General features: G+C 41.9%; 1 protein-coding gene across 1 annotated transcript; it reads left to right on the plus strand.

Annotated features, from left to right (window-relative positions):
• The first annotated feature begins 8,595 nt into the window (after window positions 1-8,595).
• On the plus strand, window positions 8,596-9,263 carry LOC138905735 (uncharacterized). Its single transcript, XM_070194257.1, has 2 exons — window positions 8,596-8,775; window positions 8,910-9,263. Exons 1-2 carry the CDS (start codon window positions 8,596-8,598, stop codon window positions 9,261-9,263), a joined length of 534 nt encoding a protein of 177 aa, XP_070050358.1.
• The last annotated feature ends 5,874 nt before the right edge of the window (window positions 9,264-15,137 follow it).

The following is a 15,137-nucleotide window of genomic DNA, read 5'->3' on the forward strand; positions in this document are numbered from 1 at the left end:
GTTAACCTTAAAGGCCAAGTTTGACTTCGGCCAATATTTTGCGAAAACAACCTCGGAATCGGGATTTAACGATTCTAATAGGTTCGTATGATGATTTCAGACTTGGACGTATGTTCGAATCGGGTTTTGGATAACCCGGGAGCGTTTTGGCGCTTAATAGTAACTATTTGAAGGTTTAAAGTTCTTTAAAAATTGGTTTGCAGTAGGTTTTTGAGTAATTGAAGTCCGTTTGAAATTCCGAGTTTGAGAATAGTTCCGTATAGTGATTTAAGACTTGCACACAAATTTTCGTGTCATTCCGAGTAGTTTGCGTATATTTCGGTGCATTTGAAGTAAATTGAAGAACTTGAAATTCTTAAGTTTGAATCAATTTGATTTAGGGTATGATTCTTAGATTTGATGTTGTTTTACGCATTACGAGAGTCCAAGAGAGTCCATTTTATGATTTTAAACCTGTCGGTATGTTCGGGCGGGGCCCCGGGGGCCCCAAGTGTTAACCGGACGAGGCTCGGATCAATTTTGGAATTTTGAAGAAGAACTGAAGCCTTCTGTTTCTTGTACGTTCGCACCTGCGCTTGGATGGCCGCAGGTGTGACTCTCACAGATCCGAGGTTCATGCGCAGAAGCAAAAAAAGGGAAGGGGAGGCCATTGCCGCAGATGCGGAATTTTGGCGCACCTGAGAATGCGCAGGTGCGAGGCAGTGCGCGCAGATGCGAGAGGGGGCAGGCGATCGAAACTCGCACCTGCGAGGATTTTCCGCAGGTGCGAAAGCTGCAGGTGCAGTACCCCTTCCGCAGGTGCGAAACCACTGCTTGGCAGAATGGTTAAAAATCGGGGCTGAGACATTTTGAGCCCATTTTTCCTCCATTTTCGGGCGATTTCAGAGCTTTTGAGATGGGAGTTCAACTAACAACTTGGAGGTAAGTTAATTCTACACCCCTTGAGTTAAATACATAGATTATAGGTAGATTATAATTAGTAAATCTTAGAAATCAAAGATTTAGATGAAAAACCTAGATTTTTATAAAAATGAGATTTTAACCACGAAAATACTTATGGAATTGGGTAAAAATTATATATTTAAGTTCTTGAGGTTATGGGTAACGTTTTCATCCGAATATTTTCAGAATCTGAGTACGTGGGCCCGAGGTAAATTTTAGAAATTATACCATTTTGGATAAGGTTTAATAGATAGATTTCGAATCATTTAGTATATATTAATTATTTTGTATAATATTTGGATAATTTCGGATTTTCTGCGTTGAATCGAGAATTCAACGCGACGTGGTAATCGAAAAGTGGACTTTGAGACGAGGTAAGTCTCTTGTCTATTCTTGTGAGGGGAAAATTACCACATAGGGATTAAATTGAATAATTATTGCTAATTGCGGGGGGCTACGTACGCACGAGGTGACGAGAGTCCGTGCGTAGCTACTATAAATGCTAAAGTCCGGGTAGTTTAGGACTCAAAGCATGAATTACTTGCGTAAATTATATTCCTTGATTAATTAATATTAATTAATATATATGAATATATTGTGAATTGTTAGATAAAGATATTAAAGGATGAAAATCTCATATGCTTGATTTTCTGTTTAAATTAATTAATTATTAAAAGAAATTATTCTCCTCCCGAATTTATCTCATAATAAATATACTCTCCTTCCGGAGGTATATAAGAAAATGTACTCCTTTCTTGTGGAGCGGGCCGAACGCCTCGGCAGGATAGATGCATCTATGGATCGTGCCGCACGTCCCTCGGCAGTGTACACGACACTCTGGATCGGGCCGTACGTCCTCGACAGAAATCGTGCTTAATAATAATAATCACACGATACCTTAATAGTTTATTTCAGCTTGTGAGCTAATTGATAAATTGGAAATCTTTGGAATTTATTGAATTATTATTCCTGCTTGTTAAAAATTATTGTTATTCCTGTAAATGAGACTAATTGATAAATTAGAAATCTTTGAAATTTATTGTATTATTATTCCTGCTTGTTAAGAATTATTGTTATTCCTATAAATGAGACTAATTGATAAATTTGAAAATTTATTGGAATTGAAGGAATTTAATTAACATATTGAGAATTACTGCATTTGAAGGAATTTAATTATTTCTACTGGTCAATAAAATTGCGGTTAACTCTGTGAATCACGTTGATATAAATATTTCTATTTCATGATTATTTAATATTATTGACCCATAGTGAGTGTCAAAGTCGGCCATCTCGTCTCTACCTCTTCGAGATTAGGCTTGATACTTACTATGCACACGTTGTTTTCGTACTCATACTGCACTTGTTGCACATTTTATTGTGCAGGTACATATATGTATAGCGGCCTTGTGGGCGCAGAGGTGTGGTTAATAATTGTGGGGACATAGGTGAGTTGCATTCTATATTATGATCCGCAGCTAACAGAGTCTCCTTCAGAGTTATTATATTTTCCTATTTAATTTATATTCTGGACAGATGCTGTATTTTATTTTTAATTCCCTAGTAAATGCTCATGCACTTGTGACACCGGGTTTTGGGAATGGTTGTGAATTGTTTAGAAATTTAGTTGCTAAAAATATTTATCATTTACTCTATGAGTTTTATCTTTACAATTTTATTGAAGAAATTTTTATTTCAAAAATACTAAAATGGGTAATTAAGTTAATTGATTATGGTTGGCTTGCCTGACACTGGTGTCTGGCGCCATCACGACCTTTTTGGATTTTGGGTCGTGACAGTCATATGGTACCATATAAAATAAATACATACACTTATTATTTTATTAAAACATCCATGTAAAAAAAACATATATTTTTCCAACTTATAATTTTCCTAATCTCATATAAAGAGTAAAAAATTCTCGTACGCTTAATTCTTAAAATAGTAAAAAGATAACCTTCTTTTCTTGTGAGAAAATAATTTCTATATTTATAATAAAGAAAATCTCATAAACTTTCTTATATTATGTGTATAATTTACCATATTCGAAAATAGTAATAATGGTAACTATCCAAAATTATATTTATAAAAGTTTTACTAAAATATTCCACTTAAAAGAAAATACCACATTAACATAATATCTAACGGTATCAAGGTTGTAAACTTACAGGGTCTCATAATAATAATGTCTTAAACCCTCTATAACCTCCTAATAGACATAATCCCTTCGAACTCATGTGGATTTATTACGGCACATCCTAATGCTAAGGAACGGGATGTAACACGTGGGCCCGGGTTGAATTTTAGGAATCTTCCCATTAGGGGTGGGTAATTATCCCCAATAGTTAAATTATGAACTTTTGAGCATATATTTATTTATATAATATTTGGCTAGTTGCGGGTTGTTTGGCATCAAATTGAGGATTTAGAGCTTATTTGTGGACTGGAAGTGAGCTTGAGAACGAGTTAAGTCTCTTGCCTAACCTTGTAAGAGGGAACTCATCCCCTTAGGTGTATTTATTTATTGTGAATTACTTGTGTGGGGATCTATGTACGCACTAGGTGACGAGAGTCCGTGCATAGCTATATTCCATGAGATGTCTGAGTAGTCTTAGATTTACATCATGCTTTAATTGTACTGTCAAGATTATTGTGCATATTAATTATCTTAAAAAGAGCAGAGACTAGAGATTTTTAAGTTGAAAACTTCCAAGTTAGATTTCTTATTTGGGGAAAGAATTATGGAATACTTAATAACTCTGAGAGATCCATGTCCTCTCGCGTCGCAAGTACTTCCGCAAGTAAGGTAAACTTCTCTATTCTCATGGGAGCGGGTCGTTTACCTCGGCAGGTTAATAGATGCATCTATGGTTTGTGTCGTTCGACTCTCGACAGTGCACACAGTATTTTGGATCTAGCCGTACGATCTCGACATAAATCGTGTGTGATAATTTTCGGAACTCGATTACACTTGATATTATGTAATGGATTGAGAGGTAATTTATTTAATAACCGGAAGTGATTTGGAACTAGCATGTGTTAGATGAAGATTTTGGAATTTATTATTAGTTAAAGAATCATTTATTCACTACTTGTTATTGTGTTATTATTATTATTTCCATATTTCATAACTGTTTAGAGTTTCTACATTTTATTATTGGCCCATAGTAAGTGTCAATGTCGACCCCTCATCACAACTTCTTCAAGGTTAGACTAGATACTTACTGGGTATATATTATTTATATACTCATGCTACACTTCTACACTAATCGTGCAGGATCTGAGGCAAGTGCATCTGGCAGTCATTCTGACGCGCACTACCGATACCCCAAGGCTTAGTGGTGAGCTGCTTCCGAGTTCGTTCTGCAGCACCCGGAGTCTCTCTTTTGAATTTACTTTCTGTCTACTCTATTTCAGACAGTAGTTTAGTGTTTTGTATATTCTGCTAGTAGTTTATGCACTTGTGACACCAGGTCTTAAAAATATGCTAGTAGACATTTGCTGATTTTTGTTTTTGAGTATTTATTACACCACACTTGCTCTCATATTTATTTACGCTTTATTTTTTAAATTTTTTTTTACCTCATACTTACTTAATAAATAAAAAATTAACTATTTCAAAATTGTTAAAAAAATAAATATATGGCTAGTTCACTGTTGGCTTGCCTAGCGGCGACATTGGGCGTCATCACGGCCTATAGGGGAAATTGAATTGTGACACCAAGTCTCTATATTTCCTGCGCCCCCTCCCCCTGGATACTTACTGGGTATATGTTGTTTATGTACTCACGCTACACTTCTTCACTAATCGTGCAGGATTTGAGGCAGGTCCATCTGGCAGTCATTCCGGCGTGTACCCCCAATACCCCGAGGCTTAGTGGTGAGCTGCTTCCGAGTCCGTTCTGCAGCACCCGGAGTCTCTCTTTTGCATTTGCTTTATGTCTACTCTATTTCATATAGTAGTTTAGTGTTTTGTATATTCTGCTAGCAGCTTATGCACTTTTGACACCAGGTCTTGGAAATATACTAGTAGACATTTGCTGATTTTTGTTTAGTATTTATTACACCACACTTGCTCTCATATTTATTTACGCTTTTTTAAAAACAAATTACCACTTACTTACTTAATAAATAAAAAATCAACTATCTTGAAATTGTTAAAAAAAAATAAATACATGGCTAGTTCACTGTTGGCTTGCCTAGCGGCGACGTTGGGTGTCATCACGGCCTATAGGGGAAATTAGGTCGTGACACCAAGTCTCTATGTTTCCTGTGCCCCCCCCCCCCAACCCAACCCAAATACCAAATATTTTCAAGACTCAACTTTCTTCAAGAATTTAAATATTCTTCTAAAAACTCACACAAATCAAAAGGAACTAATGTGTTGCTTTAATTTTTTACGCATAAACAACGTTGAAATTTGTTCTCCATAACGTTGAAATGCCTGCCTTCGATTCCAGGCTCACTTTAATGATGAACTGATGAACAAAAGTAAGAACTTTGAATAACAGAGAAAATAAGAGTATATTGCATTGATATGCGTGTTATAATGTCCCTAATGAATAATCAGACTCCCTCTTTATATAGTAGGGGAATTTTACCCTAAGTACAATTCCATAAAAGAAACAACTCTTATGTTTTACTAATCACCAATTTTCTGTCGATTCGTACCGAGATTCACGCCGTGACATCCGACTGGTCACGGATATCACGGCCCTTTGTTGGTCGTGCTCGATTATCTGGTAATGCTCTCCGAGGTTTTTGGGATTCGAATCGAACCTAGGGGTCATGGCCCCGATGCTTCCGACAGTAGGTGTTTTGCCCGGACCCTGACTCGAGGGCTCCTTGCCTCGATTCCAATTCCTTGCAGTCACGTCCACTACTAGAAATTCGGTAAAAATCGACCAAGGTCGACTGACCAACTTTGGTCGGTCAAAAAACCGACCAAAATTGGTCGGTTTTTCAAAATAGTTTTTTTAAATTTTTCTTTTACGAAACCGACCAACTTTGGTCGGTTTTCTTTGGCGCGAAAATGCGGAAAATTATTTTTGAGTCCCGCGAAATATATGTTTCAAGAAACCGACCAACTTTGGTCGGTTTTTCAATTAAAATAAATAAAAATTAATATTAAAAAAACCGACCAAAATTGGTCAGTTAATTTGGCCGGTATTTAAAAGAATCGACCAACTTTGGTCGGTTATTTTCGTGCGAAAATACAATTAAAGAGTATAAATCAAATAAAAGACAGTCTTAAAATAAAATGTACCAATGGTCTAGTGGTAGAATAGTATCCTGCCATAATACAGACCCCGCTTCGATTCCCAGATGGTGAATCCTTTTATTACATAATTAAAATACCGACCAACTTTGGTCGGAAAAAACAGACCAAAGTTGGTCGGGTTTTTTTGCAATATTTTTTTTTTTGAATTTAATTGACCGACCAAAGTTGGTTGGTAATTTCTGACCAACTTTGGTCGGTATGCCTTTCCGACTACAAAAATACCGTCCACACGTAAATGGTCGCGTTTTGGTCGATTTTTGGCCATTACCGACCAACGTTGGTCGGTTTTAACCGAATTTCTAGTAGTGGTCTCTTGCTCCGTTTACTTCATCGAAAACTGAGGCATGTCGCGGGCTCTGATTCACCCGTATACAGATAGTCCCCTCATTTCTCGGATAGTAAGTTTACGGAAATGACAAGAATGACATGTGCCCTTCGATTCCTTCTTCAGTACGTCGTGACAGAAATGACAAAGAATACGAAACGTCCCACAGTCGTGTCATTGTGACTTCAACTGCGTGTCAACCATCGGCAGGTGATCCCCGGATGTGAAACAACGCAAAGCCTCAATAAATACTCCCATCCTTCGTTTATCTTTTAACTTTTGACCAAGCTTATACCTTCGAGTCTTCAGGATATCACTGCCCTTCTTCATATTCTAACATTTTTACCTCCGTTCATCAAGATTTCTCAGTTAATTGCAAGGTTTTACTTATTTTTTATCCAAACCAATGCACTTGACCTTTCATCTAAAAACCTTTCTTCATATTTTTCAAGCTTTTTCCAGATAACGATGGGTAAAACTTCAAAAATTGTTCCCCAAAAAGTCGCTTCCTGTTCTTTACAACCGACCACCGAAGTCGAGGAGACCACTCCCGATGTGGTTGTCCTCGAGAGATTCGCTCCGGGAATGGCTACCAATGAACCGGATGCCGAGCCTTCCTTGAAAACGTTCGTCCCCGGGGGGTGCTCGGTCGCCGATGAATTTAAGGTCGAAAAGCCCTCGTCGGTGCAGGGCCGATATGAGGTGGTATCTAGGTATATTTTCTCTATCACCGAAGATGTCCTTCATGTAGTTCGAAAGGACTGCGGCTGGGTGGATAAGGACATAGTAGTCCCCAGGCCCGAGGATGCCATTACTACCCATGTGGAGGGGTATCTGAGTGTTTACACTTATCCCTTCACACTAGGCCCGGTGGACCCGATTATTATGGATTTCTGCAAGAGGTATGAAGTATGCCTCGGTCAGATCTACCTATCGCTGTGGAGGATCATAATCCTTCTTCGATACTTCGTGAACAAGTCTGAATCATGTCGGTTCACCACTGATCACCTACTCCGCCTATACAGTCCCCGAATCTTCCGAGGGGGTCTGATAAAGCTCACATACCGGGATAACAAAGCCTCATTCTTGAGAATCGATGAGGACCGAGATCGGGGCTGGCAGGGATGCTTCGTCCGGGTGAAGACCGCAGACTTGATCCCTTCCGAGCTTATGCCATTCCTCGAGAAATGGAATGTATCACGTAAGCACAGCTTTCCTTCAAATGTCGATTTTATGTTCATCTCCTTTTTCCTCACTAGTATTTGTGGTGGTGCAGCTGCTGCTCGAGTCCCAAACGCCATTCCTCGCTTCAAGGAGTGGATCGAGGACATTTGTTTGCAGATGACTTATTCCGAGCGCACATGGTGCAAACTCTTGAAGGGCCACTGGGAGGCCTTTTCTCACGGTAAGATCTCTCTCTCGAATAAGTAACATTAGGCTCTTATTTTAGCACCATATTCTCATTTCCTCTCTTTTCTTTTCGCAGGCTTGCCTAAGACCATTAAGCTTAGGCCTTCAGTAGGGGACGAGGACCTGTCCATTGATCCCTCCGCTTCGGGGCAGCTCGGGGCTGCAGTAGGAGAGAAGAAGAAAAGGAAGGCTCTTGGTTCCCCGAGCTCCGAGAAGAAGTAAGGTTGGCCCGTAAGCCAAAGGAGAGTTCTAGCTCTCGAGCACCTGAATCGGACTCGCTTTTTTGGCTCAGGGATGAGCCCGAGGAAGATGATATTTTTGTGGCCCATGAGATGACCTTCCTCGAAGAGAGGGCGACAGCCGAGGGGAAAACAACGGAGGTTGATCCCCCTCAGGTTCGGGGTCGCCTTCATTCACCGAGGCCATGTTTGATGAAGCCCGAATGGTGAAGGAGCGATCCAACAAATGTGCCCATGGAGCGGACGATCCCCTTCATTCTTTTTTCAAAGGTGTGGACTCGACCGCTCTGGAAGACTTCTCCAGGTTGGGCTACTTGGAGGTGCCGAGGAAAGAACCGTTTTCAAAGGTCGGCGGGCTGAATTTGAGCCCAAAATTAATCAACAAGTTCCCCGCCCCGAGCATGGATCCCGGCCGTAAGAGGTCAATAATCATCACCGTCCCAGAGGATGCCTGGGTTCTTTTTGCCCTTGTTGGAGTAGCGATTAGCCTCCGGTGCCTGGTAACCGAAGAAGGCCAAGCGAGAATGAATGAGGTGGATGTGTCGTGCTTGTTCAATGAAGTGCAGAAGGTGCTGAACCGGGTAAGGAATCATTACACTTTTCCATCCTTTGACTTAGTTTTTGATATTTCTCATGTCTTATCTCTTTTATCTTTTTGTAGGCCTCGGTACTCCATCATGAAATTTTTCTCCGGTACCGGACTGAGGTTAACTAGCTCAAGGCTGAAGCCAGGGAGCTTACCAAGAAGAGGGACACGTATAAGCTTCTCAGCGAGAAACACAAACGTGCCATCAAGAGTCTCCGGGCCGAGTTGGATGCGGCTCAGAAGGAGCATGCCGACTTGGTGGAACAGGTAAATAATTTCAAAGTTAGCAATGACGACTTAACCATGGAGACTAACGACAAAACATCGCAGGTCCAACATAAGGTTGACCAGATCGACCAGCTTCGAGCTGAAATAAAGGAGGTACAGGCCATGGCCGATGTTAAGAAGGGAAAAATGGATCGACTAGCTTCGGAGAAGGAGACCGCCCGGGAGAAGCTGGAATTGGTAGAGGTCCAACTTTGAGTGGCGAAAGAGAAGGCCGGTGCATGGTATCGGTAAATCGAGGACCTCCAAGCTCAAATATGCTCGGCCATTGCTGAATGGGATACCCTTGGCAAGGATCTCGAAATAACGAGGTCTGAGTCGAAAATAACCAGGGCTGATGCTGAAGAGATGGTGACCTAGTACAGGGCTGATGTTGAGGCACCTGAGGCCCGCCTGAAAGTTACTGTTGAGTACATGAAGCGGTTGTCTCAAAGGGAGACCCTCGAGGAGATCCATGCCCGAGGTTTCGACCTGTCGGCTGAGATCAAAGAGACGAAAAGGCTCGAGGTACAGGCCAAGAAGCTGGCTAAACCCGAGGGTGTAGGAGGCTCTGAAGGCTCCGGTGAACCCGAAAATGGAGAAGACCCGGGCGGCTCTGGTGACGAGGCGGATTCCAGTAGATATTAGGCATAGGTGCCTTAGGAATATTTGTCTTTGTTTTTTCAATTTGTACATTTCTTTCGTTGAGGCCGTTTTATTGGCCTTTGTAAAGATATTTTGGAATGTATATCTAAGGTTTTTTCCCTTTTGGCAATTTTCAAGTCTATTACCTTTAGCATCGTTTTTACAATTTCAAAGATTTCAAATGCCTTAGCACAGAGTAAAATGTAGTAATAAGTTGTTGTTTGGAGGTCTGAACAAGAATTGTTCTCGATGTAAGTTTTGTTTGAAACTTGTGGGGGCTCGGTATGAGCAGAAGCTTTCCCCAAAGTGCTTGTTTAAATGTTCTTATACTATAATTTTGCCGAGGGTAACCTTTGAACCGGTTTATAATTTTAAAGGCCTTATGTTTTAATTACGGGCTTTGGACGTCTCCGAGCCACTTTTCAGGCCTAACAACTACATCATCTTTTGGTTGTTTCATGCAAGTGTTAGTCTAATTCACAATATATATCAAGAAAGAAAGAATGGGGTTATACCTTAGCAGTAGTATCATTTTAAGTGGGTCACGTTCCAGTTGTTTGGTAGCTGCTCACTGTTCCCTGCTTCGAGTTTGTACGAACCTTTACCGGTAATCTCGATAATTTGATATGGACCTTCCCATTTCAGTCCCAGCTTCCCTTCGTTCGGGTTTTGGGTGTTCGGTGTCACATTTCTTAACACCAAGTCCCCGATATTGAAGTGCCGGAGGTTGGCTCTCCGGTTGAAATACCTTTCGATCCACTGTTTCTGGGCGGCCTCGCGCCTCTCATCCAATAGTTCTAGGCTCGTGCTCATGGTCTAACCGTTCGACTCTTCGGTTGAATATCAGAACCCGAAACTCGGTTATCCTAGCTCGACCAGTATTAGTGATTCGGCACCATAGACCAACAAAAATGAGGTGGCCCTGGTACTAGACTTTGAGGTCGTAAGGTATGCCCATAGGACTTCGGGCAAAATTTCCTTCCATTTTCCTTTGGAATCGGTCAACCTTTTCTTAGGGTTTTGGAGTGTGGTCTTGTTTGTAGACTCCGCCTGCCTGTTACCACTAGGGTTATAGGGTGTTGCCAAGATTATTTTGATCTTATGGTCCTCGAAAAAATTTCTTACCTTGTTATCGATGAACTGCTTCCCGTTGTCACATAAGATCTCGGCCGGCATACCGAACCGACATATTATATGGTCCCAAATAAAATTAATAACTTCCTTTTCTCTGACTTTCTCAAATGCCTGAGCCTCAAACCTTTTAGAAAAATAGTTTGTCATAAATAATATAAATTGAGCCTTACCGATTGCCCATGGTAGGGGACTGACGATGTCCATTCCCCATTTCATGAATGCCCAAGGTGACAAGACAGAATGTAGTAGCTCCCCGGGCTGATGGATTACCAGTGCGTGCCTCTAACAGTCGTCGCATTTTTGCATGAACTCCTTCGCATCATTCTCCATGCCAATCCAATAATAGTTGGCTCTGATTATCTTACGAACCAACGATTCGTCCCCCGAATGTTTCCTGCAGGTGCCTTCTTAAACTTCCCTCAAAACATATTCGGTGTCTTTCGGTCCCAGACATATGGCGAGTGGGCCATCAAACATTCTTCTGAATAGGGTGTTATCTTCAGACAGGCTGAACCTGGCTGCCTTCATGTGTAGATCTCTCAATTCTTCAGGATCCAAGGGGAGCTTCCCGGTTTTCAGGTAATCTATATACTTGTTTCTCCAGTCCAAAGTTAAACTTGTCGAGTTTATCTCGGTGTGGCCTTCTTCCACTACCGATTTCATGAGTTGTACGACCATTCCCGAACTAAATTCATCATCATCAACCGATGAACCCAAGTTAGCCAGAGCATCGGCTTCGTTGTTTTGATCCCAGGGTACATGTTTCAAGGTCAACTCCTTGAATCGATGTAGTGTTACTTGTAATTTATCCAAGTATCTTCGCATTCGTTCCTCTTTCACTTCGAACATCTCATTGACTTGATGTACCACAAGGAGGGAATTGCATTTAGCTTCGATCACCTCCACCCCCAAGCTTTTAGCCAGTTCGAGACCTGCAATCATGGCCTCATACTCGGCCTCATTGTTAGTCAATTTCACAGTCCTAATATATTGCTTAACTGTGTTACTCGTGGGTGGCTTCAACACAATGCTGAGTCACAACACCTTTGTGTTCGAAGCACCATTCGTAAAGAGGGTCCAGATCCCCGAAGAGGTCTTCGAGGTTAACAACAATTCCTTTTCGACTTCTGGTATTAAGACCAGCGTGAAGTCAGCCACAAAGTCTGCCAAAATTTGAGATTTGATGGCGGTTCGGGGCCGATATTCAATATCGTACCCACTAATTTCCACGGCCTATTTGGCCAATCGTTCCGAGAGCTCGGGCTTGTGCATTATGTTCCTTAATAGGTAAGTAGTCACGACACATATGGGATGACACTGAAAGTATGGCCTCAACTTCCTGGAGGTGCTTAGCAAAGCGAGCGCCAATTTCTCCAGGTGAGAATACCTCATTTCGGCCTCGCCTAGAGTCCTTCTAACATAATATATAGGAAATTGCGTACCTTCTTCTTCCTGTAATTGTGTACCACTATCTCGGATACCGCTAAGTACAGGTACAACTGTTCGTCTGCCTTTGGAGTATGAAGCAAAGGTGGACTCGAAAGGTACCGTTTGAGTTCTTCCAAAGTTTGCTGGCACTCCGGGGTCCACGAGAAGCTATTATTCTTCTTCAATAACGAGAAGAACCGATGGATCGTATTATAGAACCTCGAAATAAACCGACCCAGGGCGGCTATGCATCCGTTTAGCCTTTGAACGACCTTGACGTTATCAACCACGGTGATGTCTTCTTTGGCCTTGATCTTGTCGGGATTGATCTTGATCCCCCGGTTAGACACCATGAATCCAAGGAACTTCCCAGACCCGACTCCGAATGCACATATCTCTGGGTTCAACTTTATATTGTATTTCTTCAGTATGTTGAAGGTTTCCTGCAAATGTTCCAAATGGTCCTCTACTCGCAGGGACTTAACTAACATGTCGTCAATGTAAACCTCCATTGATTTTCCTATTTGCTCTTCGAACATCCGATTTACTAGGCATTGATAAGTGGCACCAGCATTTTTTAGTCCGAATGGCATTAAGTTATAACAATAGGTGTCGTATTTAGTGATGAAGGAAGTCTTTTCTTGGTCGCCCGAATCCATCTGGATCTGGTTGTACCCAGAATAGGCGTCGAGAAAGTTGAGTATCTCGTGGCCGATCATTGCATCGATCATGCAATTGATGTTAGGCAAAGGAAAAGAGTCCTTAGGGCATGCCTTGTTCAAGTCTTTGTAGTCTACACACATTCTTAACTTATATCCCTTTTTAGGCACTACCACTATATTTGCTAACCAGTCCGGGTACTTAATTTCCCGAATGGAACCTATTTTAAGGAGTTTGGATACCTCGTCTTTGATGAATGCGTGTTTGACTTCGGACTTAGGCCTCATCTTCTATTTAACCGGGTGAAACTTCGGATCTAAGCTCAGCTTCTGAGTAGTTATTTTCGGCAGGATCCCTGTCATGTCAAGATGGGACCAAGCGAAACAATCTATGTTAGCTATAAGGAATTTAATGAGTTATTTCCTGAGCTCGCGAGTTAGCCCTGTTCCCATGTATACCTTTCGATCGGGTAGGTTCTCGATCAACATGACTTTCTCCAGCTCCTCAACCGTTAACTTGGTGGCATCGGAATCGTCGGGGGCTATGAAAGACCTAGGGACTCCGTAATCACCATCCTCGCCCATCCCCTGCTTTTGTGGTACAGGTTGGGGCCGGTGTCGGTGAATGCTATTTGGTTTCTTACTTGTTGACCGAACTCGGGTTCTTTGATATCGAGAGTGCGGATATCGAGACTGCCTCATTGACCGCGGACATCTCTTTTGCAGCCATTTTCTCTCCGTAAAATATTTTGATCCCTCCCGGTGTAGGGAATTTCAATGCCTGATGTAGTGTCGAGGGTACTCCCATCATGTTGTGAATCCATAGCCTCCCAAATAGGGCATTGTATCTCATATCTCCTTCGATCATGTAGAACTTTGTTTCCTGAACGGTTCCGGCAAGGTTATCTCCCCTTTAGTGGTCTCACATGCCATGTTAAACCCGTTTAAATCTCGGACTGCATGCACAATTTGGTCTTGTAGACCCAACTGTTCCACGACCCTCGATCTGATGATATTAGTCGAGCTACCAGGATTAATTAACACATGCTTAACTCGAGATTTATTTATGAGTACAGATATTACCAGTGCATCATTGTGTGGTTGCATGATGCCTTCAGCGTCCTCGTCGTTGAAAGATACGGTTCCCTCCGGTACATAATCTCGAGTCCAATTTTACCTTGTAATGGACACTTTAGGGCGCTTTAACATCATCCCCTGGGGAACGTCAACCCCACCAATGATCATGTTGATGACGTGCTGAGGTTTCTCTTGCTCGATCTGCTTATTGGAGTCCTTGTTCCTGAAGTGATTTTTTACTCGATCACTCAGAAATTCTCGGAGTTGTCCGTTATTGAATAACTGGGCTACTTCTCTCTATTGTCGGCAGTCTTCGGTTCTATGGCCGTGAGTTCCATGATATTTACACATTAGGTTAGGGTCCCTTTGGGCAGGATCGGATTGCAATGGTCAAGACCACTTGGTATCTTTGATGCGTCTGATGGCTGATACGATGCCGGCAACATCAACATTGAAGTTGGACTCTGATAACCTTGTTGCTTTCTTACACCCGATGGGTCTCTCAAAACCGTTTTTGCTCATGAGTCTCTAGTTATTATGACCTCGGTCGCTTTTTCTTTCATTTCTCACAGTATTGCGTCTGGACCCATTACCCCTTCGATTTCCATTGTATGGTTGATACCGGTCTCTGTTCTCTTGGTTCATGATCGATGGCCCTTTTGGATCTGTCACTAGTCCTGACGCGATAAACGGACCCGGAAGGGGCTCCAAGCTGATCATCTTCGACCCTGATTTTTGATTGGTACCTGTTATAGATATCGGCCTAAGTTACCGCCGAGTATTTTATCAAATTTTGTTTCAACTGTTTTGAAGCCAATGAGATTTTGGGATTAAGTCCTTGGGTGAAGGCTTGAACGGACCAATCTTCTGCAACCGGAGGTGTAGGGATATCAGTAACTAAAGTAGAACTCATAGCCTGAAAACCCCGTTGTGACACATCTATCTGGAGTCAGGGATAGTCTCTCACCATGTGGCCGGTATCTCCACACTCAAGCAACATCTCCGGTGACGTAGTTATGGAAGTTGTCCAGTACAGGTACCCTGAGACCCATGGGTACCTGAAACACCGTGTGAAACCTGAAGTGCACACTGAACTGGCTGACCCACAAAACCTCTATCATGCCGTACTCTGCCTCCAAAATAGGAACCA

This window comes from Nicotiana tomentosiformis, chromosome 2, assembly GCF_000390325.3.
Source record: "Nicotiana tomentosiformis chromosome 2, ASM39032v3, whole genome shotgun sequence".
Classification (NCBI taxonomy): domain Eukaryota; kingdom Viridiplantae; phylum Streptophyta; class Magnoliopsida; order Solanales; family Solanaceae; genus Nicotiana; species Nicotiana tomentosiformis.

What these genes read in the sequence shown, in the direction of transcription:
- LOC138905735 (XM_070194257.1), top strand. Translation starts at nt 8,596, where the DNA reads ATGGATCCCGGCCGTAAGAGGTCAATAATCATCACCGTCCCAGAGGAT. An exon ending in TGCAGAAGGTGCTGAACCGG is followed by an intron (nt 8,776 to 8,909) that starts GTAAGGAATCAT and finishes GAGGTTAACTAG; the next exon opens with CTCAAGGCTGAAGCCAGGGA.